Genomic DNA, 25757 nt, shown 5'->3' with positions numbered 1-25757 from the left:
ACAAGACAGCCCCAGGCACACACCTGAGGACCCAGCAGGGCAGTCTGTGAGAAAAAAATGGGACCCCAAAGTCCAGGGTGTGAGACTTCAGCAGGTGCCACACTGTGAAGAATCCAGTATATGTCCCAAGTGCTGCATTTTCCTGCAATTGTATTATTAAAGGATTTTTTTTTCTTAGAAAAAGAAACTTCAAAATGGAGGGCAACATTTATACAAATCTCTATACCTGTCTTTCTTCAAAAGATAAGCAGTTGAAGATCAATATTCAAAAGTGTGCAGTTTATTCAAGTCTTTAAAAGCAGAGGTGAAATATATAATGTTCTGTATTTAAAACCACTTTAACTAATTTTTATACATCTAATAGGGACTAATTCACTATTCAGGAGGATACAGACAGTGACATCAAAGTCCCCCAGGTACTCCCATCTTCTGATTCGTATTTACTGCTCCCAAACTCAACCCAGAGAGGCTCCAAGCTTACAAAGGGATAATGAATGGAAAGTATTGCCAAATTTCAGACAAACCCAGAAGGAGGGTGGTTGGGGGAATATTATTTTTTCTGCTCCATCATGATACACAGATTTGGAAAAAGTATCTTTTCAGAGGGGTTCTTACAGCACCTCACACAAAGGTACATTAATCCCAGCCACTGCCTCTGGCTGACACCATAGCACTGTAATAATGATGCCAAATATTTTATGGCCAGGTTAAAGGCATATTTAAGTCTGCAATGGACACAGACTTGCAAGACTTTAGAGCTCTTCTGTGGTCACAATAACATATTTCAGTGAGAACAGGACAGGTCCCACTGAGTCCTCAGCTAAGGGGGAAACTAAAAACAAACAAAAATCCAGCATCTGCAGGATTTTCTCTGCATCCTTGAAGAATTTACGACAATATCCCAGTCCAACAGAAGTGGTTGTAATAGTGTTAGCAAACATCATTTTACGTCTCCATTGCATTTTTACACATTTTAGGAGTGCTGAAATACATAATTAAGCTGAGTGCTGTAGTTAGTTACACAGCCAGCATACCAGTGAAGTGTTTCCTGGTGTGCTGCTCAATAAGCAGAGGTCTTGAGTTACAAGTCAGCTATATGAAAAGACAATTTAAGAAGCCCTAAAAGGAAATCCTGGCCTTTACATGGCAGAGGCTTTTCTTACCTGATTTAATTCTTCATCATTTGCTACAGCCAACAGGATGTGTCTAGGAGTGACTCGACCCTTCTTGTTGTCCCTTGCAGCATTTCCAGCCAATTCCAGAATTTCCGCTGGGGAAAAAGCAAGCTCCTTTTAATTACAGTGTGGTCATTAAGAAAAGTCACTGTGTTATTTAGCATCCATGCAAAAAGGTATGGGAATTACATCAAGTTACTCCTAACTGCTGCAGATACCTGTAACAGACATCTAACTCTAAAATTATAATTTTGTTTTTATATGTCTAATCACTAAAGAACAAATGCACACTTAAGTCCTGTGCTCTAAACTAGAATTATTATTTTTATTCTTTTGAAGCAGTTTCCCCAGATTCCTCACTTTTCAGTGTCCTTCTCAAGGCTTCTGTGTGCTCATCTCTTAGGATCCCTCTCCTATCAGAGGACAGAGTGTAGCAGAAACACAAATTCTATAGGTCTTTTTCTCAGATCTGTCAAATGTGAGTTCTGGCTTGTATCACTTCTACTTTTTCATTACTGGAAAAGACACTATTCTCAGTGACTCATTTTTAGCATTAGGGAACCATGTAAGCACACATCCAAGTTAGGACACTAAAAATACAAATTCTGCTGCTACACTCATTAAAAGATTTTTTTCTCTATCTGAGAAGAAGTTTTTAACCAGAAAAAGTAATTGATGAATCATGTTTGTTTGCTCCTCATAAATTATTCCTTAGAAGATGTTTCCAGTTCTGACAAAATAATGTTTAACAGCCAGGCATTTAATGGCTTTTATTGAATTAGGAAAGATGAACTTGCTCCCCATGCAAGGATCTTTGAAGAGAAAGACTACAGCATTACCTGCTAACTGATTTATCTGCAGCTCAACAAACCTTGGGCAAGGATGCAATTAATTACAAGAAAGTCTAGGGAACAATTAAAAAAAATGACACAACATGTTTATCAGACTCAGCAATTATGTGCTACTGCTGTCTCCATTACACCTAACCTTTCATCTCCCTCTCTACAATCTGTGTTTCACTATTGCACTTGGTAGATTTCTTTTTGAATATCTGGTAACATGTGGAGAAAAAGAGGAAAAAAAAAAAGGGAAATGTCTTTTTTTGCATCTAATACACACATATTAAACTGTAACATTAGAGTAATATACGAGCTTGATTTCACATTTAAGAACTGACTACACCATGAGAGCTCTCCTGTAAGCTTGATTTAGAGGCAAAGAGAACTGAATTAAGGCATTAACCTGGAAACAAAAAAGACTAAAATCAAAGTTCATGTGACCACATGCCTTTACCATAGGACACAGTAAATCTTCAGTAATAATATACAGCTCAGACTACAGCCTCTCATTAGACTGAATTGAACATGATTCAGAGATTATTTTTCATCCTAAGTCCCATTACATGTAAGCTATGATGCTTACTGGAAAACTTTCAGCTGCTTCTGGATATTCTACAGCTAAACTTCATTGAGGATTTTGGTGTGTTTTCACCATTTTTGTGTTCTTCCAAGTACACAATTAACTTCATTATAGCATGAGGCAGAATACTAAATCTAAACCCCAAAGTAACTCAACATTTCATGCTGACAACAATTGCTTTAATTTATTTTTAAAGCTGGATTAGCAGGGTAAGGTCAACCTGCCCATGCTTTCCACACCTCCAAAGCACTGAATTAAGTTGGCATAATCCCTTTCACATACTTCTGGCAAGCCCAGCTCAGACATGTGAGGTCTTGCTGCCTGCAGCCTGTGGTAGCAAAGCCCTGCATGACCTCACAGTGGACACAGTGAAACCCTGGGTGCACCCCAGATATCCCCACTGACCTCAGCAAGGCTCTGTCACTGAGCAACACCACCACCTCCACCTCTTCCCACCAGGAATGCAGCTGTTTGTACCTCAGACCTAATCCCAGCTGAAAAGCAAGGGAAGGCTTTGCTGGTTTTTTGGTTTGTCTCTGCTCCCCCACCTCTGCTGCTTTCCAGCCCTGCTGAACAGTCGGGCCGTGTTACTCCCTGTGACTGATCAGCACAGCTATGCAGACAGGCCATCCTGCAACTAAAGACTCTAAGAAAGTGTTATGCCTGTAAAGCACACAGGAATGTTTTATTTGTTCCTCATAAAACTAAAATGTCTGCCTCGTACAGTGGAGAACTGTTCTTGTAAGTGCTAAGCCCTCTTCCTTGGACAGGAAACTCATTTTGAAATTACAGTTTTCTAATGGTCCTTTAGGGAAGTTGAGGTACCCCACTTCCTCCTCAGGAAGGGAACGCTTTGCACTGGTGTTGAGGACCACAAAAGAGGAGCTTGGGGAGAGGGAGAGAGGAGGAAGCCATGGAGGGTGGAATTTCTCTTCTGGCCTTCTCCTCAGTGCTCCAACAACAATCAAGTATTGCTTGTACATGCAGAGAGACCCACAGCACTGAGAACTGCCAAACTCAGCTATGTACACAAGCCTGGTCAGAGGGGGACTCTCCCATCTAAAAACAGAGGATTGGGAGTTATTCAAACTGAAGCCAGCATAGGCAACAGCTTTTTGATTTAGAACTGACAAGAGACAAACCTAATCCAAATCCAACAGATCAGAGCACTTAGAAAGGCTGAAAATGAAAACTTTCTGGATGCAGACAGGATTCAGACTACTTGCCTGGATTTTTCTCGCAGACAGTGCTACTTTCGTATCTGTTTAATGCTGGTTTAATTCTGGAGATTTAAATGTTCTTTTGCCCATTTTTAAAATCAATTTTAAATTAGAGGAAAATCTAGATCTCTCTAATTTTCAGAAGAGTAACTGTGGATTTACCTGGAAAAATGAATAGGTGGGAAAAAGTATTTAAAATTGAGACTTGACCTGAACTCTTAGGGCAACCCATCACTTTGGAAGTGTCATTCTACCAGGTTCAAAGGTTTGAGTCATTGAGGAGTTCTGTTTCATTAAAAGCCATCTTCCCACAGTAGGAGAAAACAGACATTTAAAAATCAACTCAAGCAACCAAGCAGGGTCAAGAGAGAAAGCTCTGCTTAGAATTGTTGAGGTAAATGAAAGTGTTAAGAGCTTCCATGACATCAGGTTTCACTCAGCTTGTATTTATCCAGCCAGAAGACCAAAACAAAAATATTTTACAAAAATGAGGCCTCACAAAAAGGATGGAAGTTGCATAATGTCTATTCCATTAGTTTCATATATTTACTCAAGGCATTTCCCCCCTAGAGAATAATTACATCACTACCACTCAGGCAGCAGGCAACTGCAAGACTCACTTTACAGAGCTACAGAACATGAAAAGCTCTATTTTTAAAAAATGAAGAAAAATCCCAAGTTTTTCAATATTATATGGTTTGGAAAGTATCCTTCAACTACTACATACTGAAATCAGCTTAATATGAAGAGAAACTCCATCTGCACAAATGACTTTTGAATAATTTCAAACAGAAATGCAAACCAACATATACCACTTTAAGTACAGATATAAAACAAACCAGAAAAAGGTGTGAGAGCTCTATAATTAGGAAAAGAAAACTAATTAGGAATGCAATGCCAGCATGTGATATATTCATGTATGGGCAACTGTTTAATAGCATAAAAAGATGCCTCAGAAATCTGACTATACTGTGAGCATGTCAATTTGATTTAAAAGACTTAGTTCATGATTAATATTTTTCTTCTATTCAGTCATTATTCAAGTAGAAGTGTTGAGTGGGAAATGCTAAAAGTTAAGAAATTTTCTTTAAAATTTATCACCAAGGCAGTTTTCATTTCGGTCATTTGAAAAACTTCTTGGTAATAGTTAGAACTGGGATATGCCTGTTCTCAGCACTTGGAGCAAAACTGCTTTTCTCCAGCTGAGGTTTTAAAAGTTCAGTTAAATATTTTTAAAGGAGAAAAGCAAACCGGTTGTGTATCTTCATATTTAAGCTTGAGATAAGACCACAGGAAAAGCTGTTCTCAAGACATTTCCTACTCAAACACAACCAAAAAGTGTCAGAAGTCTCCACAGAACCCTCATCCTGGATGAAGTTTTCAGGATTCAGGACTCAGATTTCAGTTTCCCTCATCCTTTACATTCAGAGACCCTGGTCATCTTTTGGACACCCTACTAACTTCCCAATTTCACTGCTTGCATTTCCCTGTTTCACAGGGGGCTGCTCTCTGCCCTGAGTATTGTTACATTGGTATTTCACAACACTTGCAAAGTCTGGAACAGAACACAATGGTTAAAATGAAACTAATTACTATTAGGCCAGAACAAAGGCACAGTAGAAACTGCAGACCTGGATGCTACAAAAGCAAATGCACTCTGCTCCCACTCCTGGAGAGTGCTCTAGTTCATTTATCACTAGTTTTCAAACAAAATATTACTGGTCATTATTGACTAAAACTCCTCTCAAGCCTAAATAACAAAGCCTTTAGCTTATCATGCATTCCAGGCTGTAATCTTTCTCAATGTAAACAGTAAATTCAATTGGTCTGACTTCATCCCCAAAATGGTTTTTTTCTCTTTTTTTCTTTTTTTTGGTTTACATTGCAAGCTAAATCACTGCTGTTGCACCGAATCCCTTTGTCCACCTTGTCTTCAGGGAGATGAAATCATATCTTTGAAAATTAAACTCTTAACAACTAACAGGTGATGTGCTGATACAAGGCCAATTTCTGAACACACAAATTCCAACAGGAACAAGTCAGGGGCTTCTAAAAAAATTGTGAAGCCACTCCTCAAAAGAAAATTGAAAACAATATCCAGAAATCAAAGAAAAATGAATGCTGATACAATTCTACTGAGAAAAATATGTACTTGCTACAGAGTCAACCAAATGACAAAGAGTCTGCTTATTGTACTTCAAACTAATCATCTTTCCCATCAGCGTTTTATTGACTTGAGATTCATTTTACATGATTCCAGAAGGTTTTAACCCAATCAACCCCAATCAACCAAGGCTGTTAAGAGTTTCCTGCATTCTTCTCTCCCTGTATTCCACCCAATCCCCCTGGAATCTGCAGTTGCAAGAGTGAAAGTAGAATCATTTAACAACACTTTCCCTCTTATGCAGTCCAATAAAACAGTTCTCAGCCTTGGTTCAAAGTCGTGGAAATCTGATGCAGTGAAAATCAGTTCAAGAAACTTCACTGCTTTGAACAAGCCTTGATGAAACCTTAACTCTCAGCAGGGCAATCGCTCTCTTAGGATGTGATAAAAACCCCAATCCTTTCAGTCTTCAGTGTCTGTGCTGGATCAAAACTAGGCCTCTTAAAGGAAAAACTGTTAACTTTGCCAAGTTATTATAAGTTTTGCATTTCTGTGAGGCAGATGACAGACTGCTGTTTACATAAAACACAAATTCAGGCCACAAAAGCCACTTCCACTTAGAGCCTTCTGATCTGACTTACACGTCTCCTCAGCTTTTTTCTACACATTAATACCAACCATTATTTTTTTTGTAAGAGATCCAATGTTATTTAACTTCCTTTTTTTTTGGTTTTTAAGTTCTTGTTTACTATTGATCTGTAAAAGATATGAAAGTTCAATTTTCAGGGAAACCTGAATTTCAACTCAGATGTAATTTATAACAAGGCCACACCCTGAGTGCTTCTATTTGAAGAGATAGCCTAGCTCTTCTCCACAAGAATCTTGATCTAACTCAAATCATCCTTTATTCTTTTTCAGTGGAGCTTCCTCTACCTGGCAGTTCACTTTGCTGTTCCTCATAACAGCTTACATATGCTTTAGAAATGCACTCAAACATGATTAAAGTAACTGCTGCCAGACGTTACCTGATCAAGTGCAGCATGTGGCACTTGGGGACATGGTTTAGTGCTGGACTTGGCAGCACCAGGTTTACAGTTGGACTTGATGATCTTGGAGGGCTTTTCCAATCTAAATGATTCCATGTATGCTTTGGTCTGGCTGTTAAAGAATACAGGAGACTACTCACATCCTGAGACCGGGCCCTGGCTTAGTCTTTAATGCTGCATTTCTAAACATTAAAGAAATCAAGAGGACTTGCTGTAACTCCCTTGGAGCAAAGCCCGCATCCAGCCTGACCTCCAGTCCTCAGCCAGTGCACAAGCGCAGGTGGGCTGGAGTGCAAAAGGAGCAAGAAAGTTTTCCAGAACATTCCCTCTGATTTCAGCCATGTGCAGCTGAGTGGTTCCCCAAGTTAGAAATGTTGTCTTTCTGTTTAGTTCCCCAAAAGATTTTACTTCTATGGATGTGTCTAATTGTTTTCTGAACCCATTCAGAAAGGTTTAGCACCATTTTTAGTAACCATAACATCATGCACTAACACAGCCTGCTATACCACAGACATTTTTGCAGTTTGGGAGAAAAGTACCTCCTCTATGGTTTAGAAATATTGTATTTCACTGTATATCCCCTAAATTTATATTTCCCCAGTGAAGTTTATACTGAGAATGGAGCATTTCATCTGATGGCACAAAAGAATCCACAAGGAATTTCATTTCTAAAGGTAATTCAAGGAAAAATATACTTTGGAAAAATACTGAAGACCAAAGACAGAACATTATCTGAACTCAGGCATTCTAAATAATCCTCATGGAAAAAAGGTGAAAAAAAAATCATGCTTACAATACTTGATGCAAGAACTTCTAAAATATGAGAACATCTGAGGAAAGAAACTGCTTGGTAAATACCCTGTAGAGTCAAAATGTCTTCCTGCTTCTACCCAGTTGTTCTACACCTGTCATTCCAAGAATAAAGGGCTAAAGAAGAAAATACCTCAGCTTTATAGAGTCTTTTATTGTTCTCAACAAGGAATTCCATGTAAGACAAAGGTATGGGTAGGAAAAAACTGTGTAACCAAATCAGCCGCATTTTTGTTTTACACTTCTCTTACACTCCATTCCTCCAAACAAAGGCTGATACCAGTATTAAATTGAGCAGCAATATATAGACAAAGTCATTACTCTGCTGTAACTTAGCCAAATAAACAGATGAAATTACTTACTAGAATAAGAAATATTTCATGCTAGTTAAAATATAACTGAAATATAGCAAAAAATGTAACATTTTCAAAGGAAGAAATATTCACTGACCACGTCATAAAAACTAAACCAGCCCCATCCAGCATTTTATACATTGTTGCAATAAAAATAAAATTTAAATAAATTGTGATACATGTCACAATGTTGCATATTTATCCCTTTGAACTATGCTGACAGCAGTATGCACTGTTAGAGCTTTTATTACAAGAAAACACACTTGGTGGTTCTTAGAGTTTTTCATCAAACCTGACCTGTGCAGCTTGGAGAATACATCAGGACTGTAATCAGGTGAGGAATTTTGTACTGAGTGAGCTTTTGTAACTCAGAGATCCATGGAAGTTTATGGGACTACACAATAAGACAGACACATACCTAAGTGCTTACAGGGCTGGCTTATCAGTGAAAGAAAACTCTTAATTTATATACATTCAAAAGACACTGATTCATGCATTTGTAATTCAGAAAGTTGGTCATTCAGCTGATAACAGTGGAAAGTTTTATATCTGAAGTTGCACTTCTTACAAGTAGAGTGTTTTTAAATTGTGATAATGACACTTCACTTGAGAGCATGACACAAGTCTTATGTAGAAATACTGTTACAAAGGAGTTTTCCTATGCTGATACAGTCAAAAGGTCTCTGCTTGTGAGGTTATTGCCATAAACAACCCTGCTTTTTATTGCCAATAACAACCCTTGTTGTTATTGCCATAAACAACAAGTCAGGGAAGGCACAGGTCCTACGAGCCCCTAACTCACCTCTGGTGGCTTTGGGACAGAGTTTGTGGTACACCACCATAAAATGAAGCAGTGTTTCTAAAGCTGCCTGTTTAAATAGAAGAAATGTATCTTGGTAGTGAATGCACTTTTCAATGGTATCAAAAAGATACTGTCAATTAATTATCTTCTTAAATTTCATTACTCTCCAAGGATGGTTATTTATGGCAGTCTCAGACTGCCTGGAACTTGAATCTGCTTCTAATCTAATGCATTTTTACTGTGGACCCCTGAGCTCCCCTCTGCTTCCAAGCAGGAGCTCAGTGGAACATCTGCTTTGACAGAAAGGGCAAATCATTGTTTTCCTCTGTGACCCTGTGAAGATTTTGGTCAGTGAGCAGAACACAAGAGTTGAACAGCAGTTCAATTTGTTCAGCTTGGACATTGCAAAATGAGCATCTTCATTTAACTGCATGAAGTGAGCAGTTAAACCTACTGCTCTCAGGAAGGACTTTTCCTTTGCAGCCAATCAGCAGCTGGATCAAAAATGTCTCCCACATTGAAAATTCATCAAGATAAAAATGCAACGAATTGAGCTCCAGCACATGAACTCCCATTATTTGATTCTGATGACATCAGAAAGCCTGAAAACAAAAACTTGGGTAAACATGGGAATGCCTCAGATGCAATCCTAACCATGGGGTTCAAGAAATGCTTAATTTACATTTCAAGAAAATATATGATCAACAGTACCCCTGTGCAAAAAAACCCCAAAAACACAGCTGAGAAAAAGATCTAATGGAGAAACCAGGTATTTAACATTTTCTCCTACCTTCATATGTACATAAGAAATATAAATCAGTCTCATTTCTTCTGTATTCCTGTGCTCCTGCTGTTTTATAAACTTCTCCTTCTCCTCATTTGCTATGACATTTTGGCAATTGAAAATTATTTACAGTGTAGAACAGATGATGGGGGAGGGGGGAGTAGAAATCACTTGCAGGCCTGGCTCTTTCTGCCTTTAAATATGCTCAAGAGATTTCTGTTTTTCAAGGGCAAAGGAGTATCTTTTTCCATTAGTAAGAAAGGTTGGACTATGTAACTTGTAACTTGTGCAAGCTCTACACCTGAAAAGACCATACTTGATAAGATGAATGGCAGGACCAGTTCTGACAAATACAAATCACTGAAATTCATGTGAGTGGCTGCAATGCCTCAGATGAAATCTGTGGCCATTCTCTTGACTGACCTAGAGATTTTTTTTGACTTAAACTGACGCTGATGCACTACTTTGCAGAGAAATTATGTGAAGGGTTGCAGTTTTCTGAAGTCCACGTTTGGAAAGGCAAATAGGCAAGGAGCCATTGGAAAATAAGTGCAATAAGGAAAGAAGACAATAGGAATCACCAACACAGAATGAACCAACTGAAAACTGTTGATAATGGTTAAAATTAATTTCTGCTTATGCTGCAGAACTGATCCACCATTCTGACTATTCCCTATAAGGCAGGAAGCACTGCATGAACTGCTGCTTCAAAGAAGGAAAAGAAAGAACTGTGCATTTACAGTTCTTTGGCATCCACTCTATTCCTCCAGTGTAAAGAAAGGAAGCATATCCACCTCCCTCAATATTGGTAACACTCAAAGGTACTTTCTGCATATTTACCAATGAAAGACACACTTGCATCCTATTTGCAGTGGACATAACACATTATTTCCATAGATAAAAACAGGACACAATAAGCAACTTGGCTTAATAAACCAAACCAGATACACTGCTTGTGCTGATGAAAGAATTATTTTCTAATGTTACTTCTAGGTAACAAGAACCTTTAGTGAATAAGTAAGAAAAGGAGGATACTCACTGTGCAACTTGTTTAAATGTGAAGTATATTCAAGCCTAAGGACATGTGAAATCACAGAATATGTACTCTTACTTTCTGATGAGGAGTTGTAGATAAATGATAAAAATAAGCTACTTTTCAAGTGCTAAGTCCAAAGTGGTAAGTCATAACTCAGGTGAATCCAGAACAGACCTTCAAGTCTGAACAGCTGGAAGCATTTCAGAATTTCAAATCTCAAATTGAACAGAAAATCCCAGATCTGACTACATTAAGGGCTAATTTCAGATTTACATCGAGGTTAAACCTCAGAAAAGGCCAGCAAAATTTAGCACCTCACCTTCTAAACAAATAAAGGTGGTTCCATATTCTGCACACTGATGAACCAGTTTTTAAACCTTTGAAGGTTCCTTTCTATTAGGTCATGTCTCTGTCATTTCCACTCCCATTTTTGTTTCTGAAGTTTCTCTTTCCTATGACTCCTTTTGATATTTTATAGTTCTCCTTCCTGGATACACAGGATTTCTTTTTGATTTAGCCAATTTATTAGCATGCCAGTTCACATGGTCTTCTTCCTATTATGTCACGTTCCTGGTTTTACTTTGAAATGGTTGAAATGCTTTGATTTGGTCTTAGACCATGTGCTAACATAAGGATCTTTAAAAACTCTCCTGGAGAGAAGTCAGGATTTCTCTGGTTTTGTGAAGTAATAACTGCCAAAAGGTAAAAAGAACACAAACCAAAAATCTCCAAGCATTCCATTTCAAGGGGCTGTTTCTGAATTACACTGAAAAAGATGAATGACCTGAAGTTCAGAAAACATACTGAGCACTAAAGGCTTAAAAATTATACTGTACATTGTGTGAAAAACTTAGAGAAAGGAGAAAAAAACCCCACCAGACTGAAACAGTAAGGGGTCTACAAGAAAGCTGGAGAGGGAAGGACTTGTAGTGATGGGACTACAAGGGGGAATCACTTTAAACTGAAACAGGATAGATTTAGATTAGATATTAGGAAGAAATTCTTTCCTGTGAGTGTGCTGGGGTACTGGCACAGTTGCCTGGAGGAGCTGTGGCTGCCCCATCTCTGGAAATGGCCAAGATGGTTCAAGGCCACCAGACTGGATGTGGGTTGGAGCAACCTGGTGTAGTGGGAGGTACCACTGTCCATAGAAAAGGGATTAGAAAAAGATGAACTTCAAGGTCCCTTCCAACCCAAATAATTCTATGATAAAATCAGTACCAACTGTGGAAAGAAATGTGTATCAGTGCTTTTGAAATGCATCTAATGTACAGGAATGAAAGAAAGCCATGAGATACTTGGCAGGTTACTAGGATTATCTACCTAGCCTTCCAAGGAGACAGAAAAACCACAGCAAAACTGCCTAAAAATAGTTAAAGGGATAAAGAAGGAAAGTACTTTTTCCTTCAGCTATTCTTTCCTCCTGCCTTTTGCTTTTCCTAAAGTGATATATGTTATTTTCCTTGGGTTTTTTTTTTTTTTTGTTGTTGCTGGTAATGTCCTCAGACAAGTTCCCAAGATGCACAGCAGTTAAAGAAACAACTTTATTTCCCCAGCCTATTCTTAATTGCCTAAACTATCACTGCCTCAGTCAACACTAAATCATTTAACCCATAACATGTGCTGCTCATTAGCAGAGCCTTAAGCTCACCTGTATTGCTCTGTTTCTTTAAAAGGACAGCATTCAAAGCACTCTTCACCCTAAGAAGCTTTTTATTTGAATTGTTAATTGCTGTAAGCAGCAACCTAGCTAAAGGAAATATTAATTTTTAAGGCTATCTATGAAATTTAAAAGCATTCTTTTAAAGAAAAGGCCCAAATAAAGAATATTGAGCGTTGACAAGTGAAGGTGGAAAAAATATATATTTGATGGTATGAATACCCTACAGAAAACAAGCACTCTATTAATTATTTGGTAATATTACCAGTCTTCATCTTTAGGGGAAGAAGAAACTTTATAGGAAGAAATCTTCTGTCCTTCAACGTCAAGAGCCATTATAAAACATATCTAATGTTGTGGCAAGGTCAGGTTGCTTCAGTTTTAAATACTCCCAGAAAAGTCAATACTTTATAACTTTGTGCTTGAGTCAAAGAAAAACCTGTACCTTTTAGAGGCTCAGCACACCAATACAGCTTAAAGTCTCCTGTCCATTGAAACACTTGAACCTATGGCAAGAACACCGACACAAGCAGATGCACTGGAAAAAGAAACACTGCTTTGAGAAATAAAATCCAATTTAAACTTTTCCTTAGTCATGCTAATAGAATCTGGCTCCAAACACTCATCTATCTGGCACTTGAGCTTTTTGCTAGATCCCTACACCACAAGTATATACTTAGACATCAGTCTGGCCACATGAAGGTGACTGAGCCTTCTTATCCATTTTTATTTTAAGCAAACCATTATTGCAAAAAGCCCATATATTGATGCTATTACAGCTGGGGTTTTCTGTCAGAAGACTGCTTTTGCAATGTTGTTTGGAGTGGGTAAACTTGCAATGTCTCAAGTTTTGTCTGAGAACAAATCAGCTATATAAAGATTTTTACTTGCACATCTGGTTGTTTATGTCATTGGGCAAAGCATTTTATTCCTTTGAAGCTTATTTCTAAATGGAGGAAAAATAATACTTCTGTTCTGTGAGAAGATGAGATAGTTATTTAAGGTATTCTCATTCTGATGTGATGAAGGGAACAGAAGTAGAACTACAACTGTAAGCAAATAAGCTACATAGATCCAGGGCAGATGAAGAGTTTGCATGTATACACAGACTCAATCAAACAAATTGCAAATTCAAACAATCTGAAAAGAAATCTGCAAATTGAACAAAAATGTTTAAACAAGGCTGTAAGCAGTCTCAGCCCTGTGTAAACATGGAGAAACTCTCTATTTAAAATTAATGTATATGCTTACCAGACAATTATAACCCAAACAAACTCATCAGGCACAAAATCAAAGTGAGGAGAACTGCAACAATGTAGTCCACACACACTGATGGCAGTGGGAACCCTGACTGCGTGGAAAGAGTATGTTTACAAGTGGTGAAAGCAAATTCTATACTGGAGTAAACAAAAGTCATCAAGGCTCTGAGGCAGGGGTGAGGGTACCCTGATTTTGGCTTAGATGTGTGATGCAAAACACACATTTCAGCTCTAACTTTTTTCGCTTGTTTGGGTTTTTTTGGGTGGAAATTCAGTTTGTGTTTAACTTTTACTGCTACTATTTCACATAACTCAGCAAAACCTACCAGTTAGATATTCCAGTACAGCAGCCATGTACACAGGAGCACCAACACCAATTCTGTACTTGGGGTGGCCTTTCTTAATGTAGCGGAGCATTCTTCCAACAGGGAATATGACCCCAGCCTTCGCAGAGCGGGAAGTCTTGGTTGACTTCTTCTTTCCACCCCTGCTGGACATCTTGTCTGTATCAGGTCTGAAACAGCACTCTATATTTAGAAAGAAATAAAAAATAAAGAACAAAAGATAAAGGTTATTAGTAAGGGCTGATGCTTTAAGACCACACACTGAATTCCAAGGCAAATCAGCATTTTGGGGTAAGCAATGCATTACACTGTCTAAACCAAGTTGCCTTTTCAAAGTAGATACAACAAGAACCTAAAATAATTTCCCCCAGAATGTTACTTCCCATTGTAATTTGGCATAACTTTATACAGAAAATATATAAAACAAGTTATTTCCTAAGAATCTACTTTTGTGAAATTCATACCAGATTAAACCCAATACCACTAATGGAGCAGAGAGTGATAGGTACTGGATTTAAAGCAGAACTTCTGCATTGAAGCAGAGGATGCTTTCTGCAAGGAGACTGACACAGTCCCCTTGTCTCCATGAAAACCTTTTGGTAGGGCATTTGAACTGCTGTGGTAGGGCAGTTAGGTTCATGCATGATTACATTCCAAACTAGGAGAAACCACATCCACTAAAGCTCTCATAAAGTGTATTCACTTCCTTTAAAAAACCTCGATTTTCCATATGTGTGAGAATTGACAGAACAAAGCCCTATGGATGGCAAAATACACCTCCTGTACAGTAGATGTTCTATTTTTAGAAAGATCCGAAATAAACCCCTTGAGATTTGAACCTACCAAAACTCAGCCATCTCTACATTGAAGACCATATTGCTTCAACATTCCCTCCAGGAACCTGACAATCCTCTATCTGCCACCTTTCCCTGACAGCACCGTGCTCTGAACACCCAGCACGTAGCTGACAACTGTATCTCAGTTTATCTCGCTGAGGGAACCTACTGCTGATACAGCTGTCAAACATATTCTGTCCTCTCTTTGATTTCTGCTCACACTGTAAATAGAAACTGACAAATCCAAAGAGGTGAAGGGTTCACAGGCTCTCAAGGTGTCTTTGAAGGTTTAGGCAACTCACTGGGTTTTGAAATTACCTCAGAGGGAAGGAGACAGTGCCCATCTCCCCTCCCTCATGTCTGAACTCCAGGGAAACCAACAGAATGCATCAGTGATACAGACACACCTCTGTGCACCCCACTTTTCCCTTGCTGCACAAATGCTACCTAACACACATGGCAAATTCACTGATGTGTTTATATCCTCCACAATGAAACCCCCTGGAGTCCTGCTTTCCCATCACACCATTTCTCTACTTCCCCTATTTTTCTATCCTGAATTCTCTCCTTGCCCTCATGAACCTAACTGTATTTTCCACATGCCTGAATCCACAATGAAGTGATCTCAGAATTAGGCAAAACAGGTTCATCAACCCCACTTCTAGGTTTTGCAATTTCTGCTCTGTGCTGACACATCCTGCAGCCCTTCAGTTCTCAATGAGTCAATAAGATTCAGGCTACATAAGTGCCAAACAAATACCAGTCAGAATAGCTAAAGGAAAATGAGTCTCAGAGGTTTCTTCTCCTTTCCACTTCCACATTCCATTCATCAGAATCTACACCTGCACAGCACATTAAGTAAATGAAATAATAAGAATTTACTGGTTTTTAAAGCTAAACAAAATAATCCCATATTCATAGATCAGATGAAAGTCACACTATGTTAGGAAACTCATGTCCAGAAACAGAAAGGAATCTTTGGAAAGGGGAAGCCATCAAAAGGGCTCCTTCTCCTTTCATCTGCTGTGGACTGAGCTCTGTAACAGCCATTATTCTGTGAAGAAGAGGACAAAAGCCAATTTTCTTGCCTTGAGAAATGACCCAAATGCAGCTCACCAATGATTTTAAAAACATCCATTTAACTGCATTTTCTCATCTAGCTAGCTCTGCCTTTGTTAGCAGGAAGGCTGGGTGGGGCTTTGACTTGTCTATAGACCTTCTGCCAGCAATTATTTTCATATTTCATAATCCATTGTCATCAACAGGACTAGGGATGTTTAACCTCAAATGTTAAGAGGTTCATTGAATCAAACACCATGGAAAGTGGCATAAGAAATATCTGTGCTGCCCTGCAAGATATTTGGTTTGTAACTGAGAGGTCAGTGATGAAAACCATAATTTTTCTAGAGAAAGCCTGCAAGCCTTAAGCAGTAAATTTCTATTAATCATTTAGTGAGTTTATGGGATATCAGAACAGCTGGAAGAGAATATGGAAATCCTTACTTCCCAATGTTTTCTTTCTTTGGGAGAATGTAATTTTAGCTATCAGCTGCTGCAACAACTGCACCAAAGCATTAGTAAAGTAGGTAGTAATACAGAATAACACCAACCCATATATAAAATGGTGTCTTTTTTTTTCTTTCATAAGATTACTTTATCACCTCTCCACATTCTACAGCTATTTTTTCCCTTTATTTTATGCACTTAGGTCCAGGGTATCCTAAATATTAGTGTGAGTAATGTGACCAGCTTGCCAATTCACCTGATCCCCTTATATGGAAAATTAAAGAACTTTCTAGCTGTAAGTTTATTTTTAAGGAGAAACTTTGCCTGAATCTGAAACGTGTTGGTGCACAGGGCTGCATAACGAAAAAAAGAAGAACTTCTGAAACTTTCAGTATTAAAGGTGAAATGTGATATCTGACAGATGAGTTTCAGACCTTCCCATCTCAAGGATCCCGTCCCTACATGTATGTTCAGATTGCTTAGATGTTGGGGTGGAGGGAGGAAAACCTCAATTATGTTTCAAGTACCACTTTTACTGTTACCAACCATGTAACCAGTTGGAAGGTGAAAGTGAGAGCCTGGCACGGAAACCTTTTTCAGAGCTTAATTGTGTATTCAGGATCATTACTTTGCAGAACCTGTTTGTCCTGCCTTTGAGCTGCAGGATGGCCCAACCAACTCTCAAATGCCTCTTCCCTATTTCTAGTTCTCCACCAAAAAAGAGAACAGAAAGAGATTTCACTTGCAAAAGCCACAAGAAAATGCATTGAGGTGAAATGCAAAGAGCATGGCAACAGATCAAAAACCAAAGAAAGCTGTATGCCTTCCATGTTCTGAAATGGTTTATCTTTGTAACAGCAGAAACTCTGGAATGCTGCCAACCCTAATGAACTAGAGCTGTTTGCTGAGTCACTGGGAGCCCACAGATCAGAGGCAACCGAAGGCAACCTTATCACACGCATCACAGTTCAGACAAGATTGGAGCAGTGTAATAAAAGTAAGTAAATATATTTTTAAATAAATCACAGTCAATGGACCAGTGCTTTCCTTTCTTTCTTCTGCCCTCTTTTGTAATGGAATTTTTGAGAATTTTACCAAATACATTACAAAGTCTCTCCAAATATTTGATGATAAAATGATTTTGTTTCAATGTGAGAGGTCACAAAATTATCGCTGTGATAATTAGGGGATATCATTGAGGAGTCAAGTATCTGAGTTCACCTTTGACTTCAAATCAAATTTAACACTATGTTCTTCAGTGGCTCTGCTGTGTTTGGATGCAGATACAGAATTTAACACTTGATTCACAGCCTTTTGAAACTTCTTAAAGACTGTGGAAAGATTCACACTGCTTTCTAAGATCTCCAAATGCATAAATAAGATTTGATGATGTATTAATTTGGTCACAGCAAGGATTCAAGCTACAAGGCTCTTCTGCTGTCATGTCTTTGCAAGAAGACATGCATTTCATTTCCTAAGAAACAACCTTAAGGTGTAGTGATGAAATCAGCATAAATAACATTTTTGTCTTTGAAATTGGCTGGAGTAACTCTGGTTGGCCATATTTTCCTGTGTGAAGACAGATACTCTGCTGAACTACACTTTCAAATGCCATCTTCTTCAAATGCACAAAGGCATCTGCTTTTCTGAAAGGTTTAACACCACATAATTCTTAAAGTACAGCCTGAACATCCTGCTAAAGCAATACCCAAATTCCAAATACCAGCACTTGATTAGTTCAGTTGATTTGACACCTTGATTAAACAGCAGTAATAAACCCAGTCTGTTATTAACAGTTTTCAGGTACTGGTTCTTAATGACTAAACAAATTACTATGACTCTTAGTGCTGTCAGATAGAGACTGTTCTGGTTGTGGGCTGACACTGGTGTATTAACTGCACTTAGCAAAGAGATGATTCAATTTAGGTCTACATCATCAGATCAGTAAGTAGTGGAATCCAGAAGATCATTACTACAATAGGAATAATACTAAGATATAATCATTATTTTTCTTTCAGTACAAAGACTAAGCTGGAAAGTTCATTTTGTATCACAAGAGATTAACTGCAATACTATTTTCTTTCCATTGTTTCAAAAGATTAACAATGTAAGTGCTGCCATTCTCTCTTAAATCTATTTGTGTCCCATAATAATAGCCACTCACTGAACTCTTGCTGAAAACAGGCATTTGACTTTGCTGTGACAATGAACTTGCTCTGTTCTTAGCTAATCAGAAGCTACTCTGGCATAGTTATAAAATGGTATAGAATGGTCTCCAATAATACTTGCCTGGCACAACAGTATCTCTGCCTGGGACTGTGGTTTCTAGGTACAACAAAACTAAAAAGAGCCAATCACTCAGTTAATATTTGATCTGATGTGATTTCAAACTTTAGCTCAAGCTCTTTATCAAAGCAGTAACTCTCTGAGATCTGAAACAGACAGGAGAGTGTAAAACAGCTGTAAAACAGTTGTTCCAAAACTCCATTACCTTCTCATCTGAGAAGGTAGCACCATACATTTATTTTCATGTGGAAAACCAAGAGAACACTCCCAATCTAAGGATGAACAATAGGTGTACTTTCTGTTGAAGATTAAGACAATTAAAAATCCTATAGCAGTAACATAAAGGATGGGTCAAAGAGAAATAGCGTTTTCACAAAATCTGTGTGCTAAACAAAATACTGCTGCACAATTGTACTCAACTGGCAGAAGTCCCTCCCTCCCACAGTGGGTCTGAAACACCAAAACAAATACCCCTTAATGTGCAAACTTCCACCAAGAACAGTGCTGGGAGTGTGACAAGAGTTTCTGCTGGGCATCCTGCCACCAATAGCCAGGAAAACCTAAATACAATTGTCTTCACTGACCACTGCTGGGGGAATTGGCCTGAAATAACCATTTATACATTACAGGCTTTTGTATGCTAGATAGAAAGCATAATAATTTACAGAGGGCCTTAAGTCACTGGACCATTTGTGAAATCAATGCAGAAAAACTGCTTTAAATAACACTTAGAAAACAACTTTGTCCCTTAACATTTTTGTAGGAAAAGAAAAACATAATAAAGAATTCATGTGGATGCTTCCAAGGCAAAATTCAAATGCAGAACAAAATTTAGAATAGATAATATACTGCTGAGAGAATGGATTGCAAGAACTTGATCCATCAGGGAGGTCATGAATGGTGTGATTCTTGCATCACTCCTGGAGCAAGAACCATGAGCTGAATCCTGACCATCCTGTCTTTAGAATGAGCCTGGGTAAGGAACTGTGGCTTCTTTGTGTGTTCTCAGCATCCTTCCCAAGCAAGCAAACAAGCCAGCCCTGCAGTCTTTCCACAAGTGCTGCATTTTTCTTTTCCAATTTTACCTCTTGAGATGACAAAACCTAATGCTTAGCACTACCCACAGGGCCAACATTTCCTCTCCCAATGGAGGATCTATCTGGAGGCTCTTTTCTCCACTTGTGGCATCAGTTACAGATTTCTGCTCCTTTATTCCTGCTTTATAACCTTGCTGGGGTAGGACTACCTTTTCTGTGGAACAGACAGCAGGCTTTGATCCTAGCTGACAGAGCTGCACAAAAATATGTCTGTACCTCTCTGAGAGCAAAGGTTCATGATTATTCTTCCAGACTGTGATTATATCACCCACCTTATCAAGAGAATATCTTTTATCAAAGCTCATTGCTATGTATTGGCAGAACTAGGCAACTCCTAAGAACAAATTTAAACACACTGGTTTCTTTTAAGACTAAGCTTGCAGTGGTGGACTTCTCTTTTTGCTCATGTTGATCTACAAAATAATAAGTTCTTAAGCACCTTACTGACTTTACTGTCATTAAGCCAAATTCTAGTCTTGCTAGTTTTTATATCAGTTATGGCTTAACTTACACTGTCAGCATTTGGCTTTACTGGCAATCAGAAGGGTATACAGCACACACAGCAAAACAAAGTTACTGTTCAGAAACCCAGGAGGCCCAGATTTCAGTGCGAAAGGTTACAAAACATAATGTAGCAAAATAACCTGCAACCATTACTAAGTAAACAACGTAATACCTTTCTTTCACAACACTTAAAAAAAAAAGCCCCAAACTCCCAAATACACTGGGCAATTTTCTAGTGATGAAAAATCTTTCTTACCCCACTGCATTAAAACATAATTTTCAAAGCAGCTGTAATTGTCTTGTTCCAACATAAGTCTTTCAACTCTGGGCTGTCCCTGAGAACCCAGGTACTGTTTTTATTAATGGTACTCTTGCTCCTTTGCTAATTTATTTCTTTTACTCTTCAGAATGGGGGAGGCAGTGGATCTGCCAAGTTCTCCACAGACCTGTTGCTAAGTGACAGCCACACACAGTCCTGGAGAAAAAATGGTTGTTCACTTGCATGGTCAAGAGATAAATAACAAGTCTCATCCAAGTATATTTCAAAAACAAGTCTCTTTCCACCACTACAAATGAAGCAAGCTCAGCTTTACACCACCCTGCTTGCATAGGAGCTAGATCCAACTGCTGGATTCAGACACAATTTCACGGGCTTTCTACAACTTACTTTTCAAGATTACAGAAGAAACAAAAGGATTAGAGGGAGATGCGAGCCACAGAATCAGTCTGCTGCCCTCAGTGTCTCCTACAGGCACAAACACGTCAGCCTGAGTGCGAGTCCCAGCGCTGCCGTGCTGGGGCCGGTGCGGAGCCCCGGGAACCTGCATTCACCTGCAGCACTCGCAGTCCCCCCGGAGAACACCCACACCCAGCCAGTCCCTACGGGCTGCTCCAATCCCGCAGGCAGACATATTGCAGCCTCTACAAGAAGTGACAGTCCTAAAAGAATAAGGAGCCCTGTTTCCAGACAAACATTTATTTTTACTACTCTCAGCAGCCTCTGCTTACGGTTTAAAATACATCATTAGGCTTTTTTTAAATCAAGTCGTTCACACGAGGCAGGTAACTTTTACACCGCGGGTTCCTCATCCCGAAGTGAAACACACGGAAAACGAGTCCTGCTGTTTCTTGCCTTGTGCTTTTCGCAGTCTCCCTCGATTATCCTCCCCTGCTCGGCGACCCGCGGTGGGAACAAGGACGGAGCCCGTCCGTGCGTGGAACGGCGGGGACGCGGGGGACGGCGGCTCCACACCCCGGGCCGCTCCTGCAGCCCCGCCGGGCTCCCTGCAGCCCCACACCGTCATTCCATAGCGGATTCCAGGGAAACACAGCCCCGCTGCCACCATTTCGCGGGGCGCGGGTGGATCTCCCGGCTTCACCCGAGGCACAGCAAGGAGCAGCTGAACCGACTCCCGGTTTCCCCCGGGGGAGGGGACCGGCACCCTCCGTCCCACGGCGCGCCCGGCCGGCTCGCGGCCCCCCCACCGCCGCCGGGTGTCACCGCGCCGCGACAGAGCCCCCCGCGCCCCCTCCTTCCCGCACGGCGGGCGCACCGCGGCGGTGACTTACGGCGCGGGCAAGATGTCTCCGGTCGGCCGGCGGCGGCCCCGCTCCCGTCCCCGCTGCCGTCGCCGCTGCCGCTCCCGCTGCTCCGCTCCGCCCGCGGGGCCACCGGGATCGGCTGGACTGGCTGGCGGAGCTCCCACAATGCCCCGCGCGCCCGCGCGTCACATCCACCGCCCGCCCCTGGCGGCGGGGCCGCCTCGCGGTGCCGCACGATCCAGCGCGCCCGCTCACCATTCCCTCACCGTCTCCCCACGCTCCACTCGCAATCCTTCACGATCCACTCACGGATCCCCTCACGATCCTCCACGGCTGGGTCACGGGTGCCGCGATCCCGGAGGTTGCCGGGGCTCTCCTCCCTCCCGCACGGCCCCAGGCGCAGCTGGCCCGGCCCGGCTGTTGCAAAGCCCGGTCTCTGCGTGGGGCTGGGCTTTGGCACCGCGGCCTCCGCAGCTGCTGCCGGCCGAGCCATTGTGTATGAACGTGTTCGCTCCCACATTTTCAGGACGGGGAGGTCAGAACGAGGGGTTTGCTCTGTGTTCTCCGAAGAATGAAGTCTATGGAGGGAAGAGAATGAGCAGCTGGGTTGTTCGGTGAAGGGCACGCACCTTATTCCTCGTGCTATACAAAAATGGCTCAGTGCCATTTTAGCAAGGCCCCAGATGGAGCCTTTGAGGCATTTGTGCATGGGCCACACGGATGTCCTTGAGCTCACCTTGCCGGATTGGTATCACTGGGTGGCTGCTGCCCCTTGCCCCCACGCCCCGTGCCAGACCGAGGGTTCATTCCCTTTTCCACCTCTCCTCTCCTGCCTCCCCAGCTGCCTCGCACACCGGCTGCCACAGCGGATCTTGGCTGCAGGACAGACAAGTCACAACAGACTGCCTCTGTGTTTACAATGGTGGGACTAGAAGCAGCTGGAGTTTTCAATGTCCTGGAAGGTTCCTGGCTTGCAGATGCTCCTGGACTCTTGTGCCACTGCCATTTGAAAGGAACATCCTATTTCTTCAGTACCCAAAGCAGAATGCCAGCCCATAGCCTCCTCCCCGTTGTCACTTGCTGTTCTTTCATGGGTAGAGCTGTTCTAGGTGATGAGTGGCATAATGCCATTACTACTGGATTACAAGGAGTTTCTCTCCTGCTCTTCTCATCAACCACACTGAGCTCCAGTTCTCCTTATTTTGCTGAATATCAGCACATCATCATAGGGCCTTTGTCATACAAAGTAGCAGAAAGGAAGAAGGGGGTTTAAAAGAAAAAGTAAAAACAGGGAAGTGGCAACAGCCTATGTAAAATGTGTGGTTGGTCTGAAAAAATCCTTTCAAAAATCAAAAAAATTATAATTGTGATGCACTCATCCATCTAAATGACCATGCCTGGTCTGGTTTTTAACACAGTTAAACTCCGTGTCTTCTGAGCCATCTCTCATTACCTCTCAGTGCACCACACTGTCAAATGCAGCCTAGCCCTGACTGCACTCCCTGAGTGCTGCTTGTACCCTGCCTGCCCTGCAGTGGGGCAGTTTTGCCTAACAAAGGCTCCCTGCTGGCTGAGACCCTGATTGCCCTTAACCCAAGGGTATGGATACAGTCCTTACTAGGCCATCTGCCGTGGCTCTTCTTAGGAAGCTGAGGACAGACTCTGCTTTTCCTGTGTTCTATCCACACACATCATCTCCTTCCCACCTCCCCCTCCTCCTCCTCTTCCTCCCCCGTGTTGCCCCACTCCCTTTTTCCTTGCTGGTAGTGCTGCCCACACAGTGACCTTTCCCTATGCTGTGCAAAGCACCCAACAGAACTGGTCCTCCAGTGCTTGGCTCTTCACACTTTGTTTTCCTGGCACCCACACAAGCTTTATTTAAATAAAGAAAAATCCAAAAAAACAAACCCAAACCACAAAACCAACCCTCCCCCAAATATCTCTGTTGATATGAGCTGCAAAGGCCTGTGTAAAATTAAAGAGCACACATTGTCTAATGGGATTGATGGAAGGTTACAAGGGGTAGGATTTTAGGGTTGTAACTAGATGATCTTTAAGGTCCCTTACAACCCAAAGGTTGCTCTCTATGGTCTTCTACTATCATTGTTCAATTTGTCTGGTTTGAAAGGGAGCCTATGGATTTTATGCTTTTGAAGAAAGCCTTCAGATCTTTCAATTTTATCTTTCAAAACTTTCTCAGTTGGTGAGAATTTCTGGAGTGGGAGCTGCCTGAGTTTGCAGAGGGTCTGAACAATTTTTCCATGGAATAGGATGCTAGCATGAAGACTGCTGTTGATAGTGTGTAATGTTAGCATTGACTGGCTCACCTCCCACCAAAACACAGATGTATAATATGGAACATCTGCTGGATCTGCAAAGAGTGCCCATTTTGAAAGCACACAATGTATCATGACTGTCTAGAAGTTTCTACAAAAACCTTTGAAACTACACTACATGAACTACCTCACTAAAATAAACCTTGGCTTAGATTTTGTTCTCTTTGCCAGTTGTGATATATTTATTTATCTATAGAATGATAAAAAGCACCTTTCCAGGGTTCCACTGCCTTTATTTCTAATATAAACAGTTCATATTCTTACATTTATTTACTCTTATTTTATTTTGACACTATGATTTGATAATCAATTCTAAGAACCTCAAGGGACTATTTGCAGTTCTGAGTGATTGAGAATACAAACACTTAACTTGTTTATGCAGCAGAGGTGGTGGAGAAGGAAATATCACCTGGGAGAGGGCAGAGCAGCTGGGAAGGGCTGTGGCTGGGGGTAATCCTCTTAAATTTAGGTAGGCATTTTTGCTTTGGGATAGCTATCTTAATTCTAAATGTGTCACCTCTTTGTGCCAGTGGTATTTGTTGTGTTTATTTATTGGCTAGTGAGAATACATGTTGCTGTATTCTCACTTAATGATTGCTAGGTTAGTGCAGGTTGCTGAAATATCCCTTCAGGATGTTGTGTGCCTAACCAGCGGATCCCTGCTGTTTTCCTTCAACCTTCACATGGTGAAAAGAAAGTACAGATTCCTCAGACATGACCTGCTTCTCAGAAAGGGTTATGTGAACCTCCTTCAGCTGCTCAGCCTCCTCTCTCTTTGCAGGCCATGTGATTAATCCATGCTTCTTAACTTCAGGTTACAGTGACACAGATAAATATACCTGTGCTGTGCATCATGCTAGTGCCATTCTTGCCTTCACCATCAGAGGGGCACAGTGACTTTGTACTGAATCCACTCAGTGCTCACGCTGCTGATGTGACCCACAGACCTACTGCCTGTGCAGTATTAGCTGTGACTTGCAGAGTAGCTGCCCTGCTCCCTGGGGAGTGTTAGCTGTGACTCCCAGAGGGCTGCCCCTGGCCTTCCAGCAGATTGCTGTAATCCACTGGTGTCGTTACCATCCCAAGGAGTGATGTACCTCAGGGCTTGAATGAGTGTGGGCCAGGCCTTTGCTTTCACTTCCCTCTATTTTCCAGCCACTCTGAGGAAACAGCTTCCCTGTTATTCAAAATTAGCCCATCAAGATCAGGAAGTTCTGCAGCTAAGGTTGCCCACAAACTGGTGCTGGAAGCATGGTATGTTTGATACCTGTTTGGTTCAGGGTCAGAGCCATTGATTTTAATGATCCCTTTTTATCTCCTCTATCTAGACCACCAGAGAATTGCAGTTTGGTTTCAGCACAGTTCAAAACCTTAGAGCTGACTGCTGAACTGAGCTGCTGTTTTACACTCAGCCTTTTTTTATCTGCCACAGGTGAACAGGATTAATTCCATTTTCAAACAGTCAATCTTTGTTTTGACTTCCAGGTCATGACAATTGGGATATCCTCCCTCTTCAGAACATTTCCTCCTGCCTTGACATTGTCAAGGCACTGGTGACTCTATTAATTTGCCAGGCATGTTGTTCTGTAGCAGAAGCACTGACTGGTGCTGATATGTTATAGTGAGATTAATACTTCC

At 40.9% G+C, this 25757-nt stretch overlaps 1 protein-coding gene across 4 annotated transcripts in view; it reads right to left on the bottom strand.

Moving 5' to 3' along the window:
- Positions 1-21949, bottom strand: part of LOC135453893 (core histone macro-H2A.1) — a 42553-nt gene extending 20604 nt beyond the window's left edge. For all 4 annotated transcript variants that reach the window (XM_064725371.1, XM_064725374.1, XM_064725372.1 and 1 more), the window contains exons 1-3: positions 21811-21949; positions 13995-14195; positions 1164-1270 (exon numbers count right to left, since the gene is read on the bottom strand). In XM_064725371.1, the coding sequence (XP_064581441.1) occupies positions 1164-1270; positions 13995-14166 (279 nt within the window). In that variant the 5' untranslated portion in view covers positions 14167-14195; positions 21811-21949. The remainder of the gene's footprint in view (positions 1-1163; positions 1271-13994; positions 14196-21810) is intronic.
- Positions 21950-25757: the final 3808 nt, after the last annotated feature.

This window comes from Zonotrichia leucophrys, chromosome 13 (genome assembly GCF_028769735.1).
Source record: "Zonotrichia leucophrys gambelii isolate GWCS_2022_RI chromosome 13, RI_Zleu_2.0, whole genome shotgun sequence".
In the NCBI taxonomy this organism is placed as follows: Eukaryota; Metazoa; Chordata; class Aves; order Passeriformes; family Passerellidae; genus Zonotrichia; species Zonotrichia leucophrys.
Note: the sequence above shows the minus strand (reverse complement) of the source record. Positions and strands in the feature narration are given on the sequence as shown.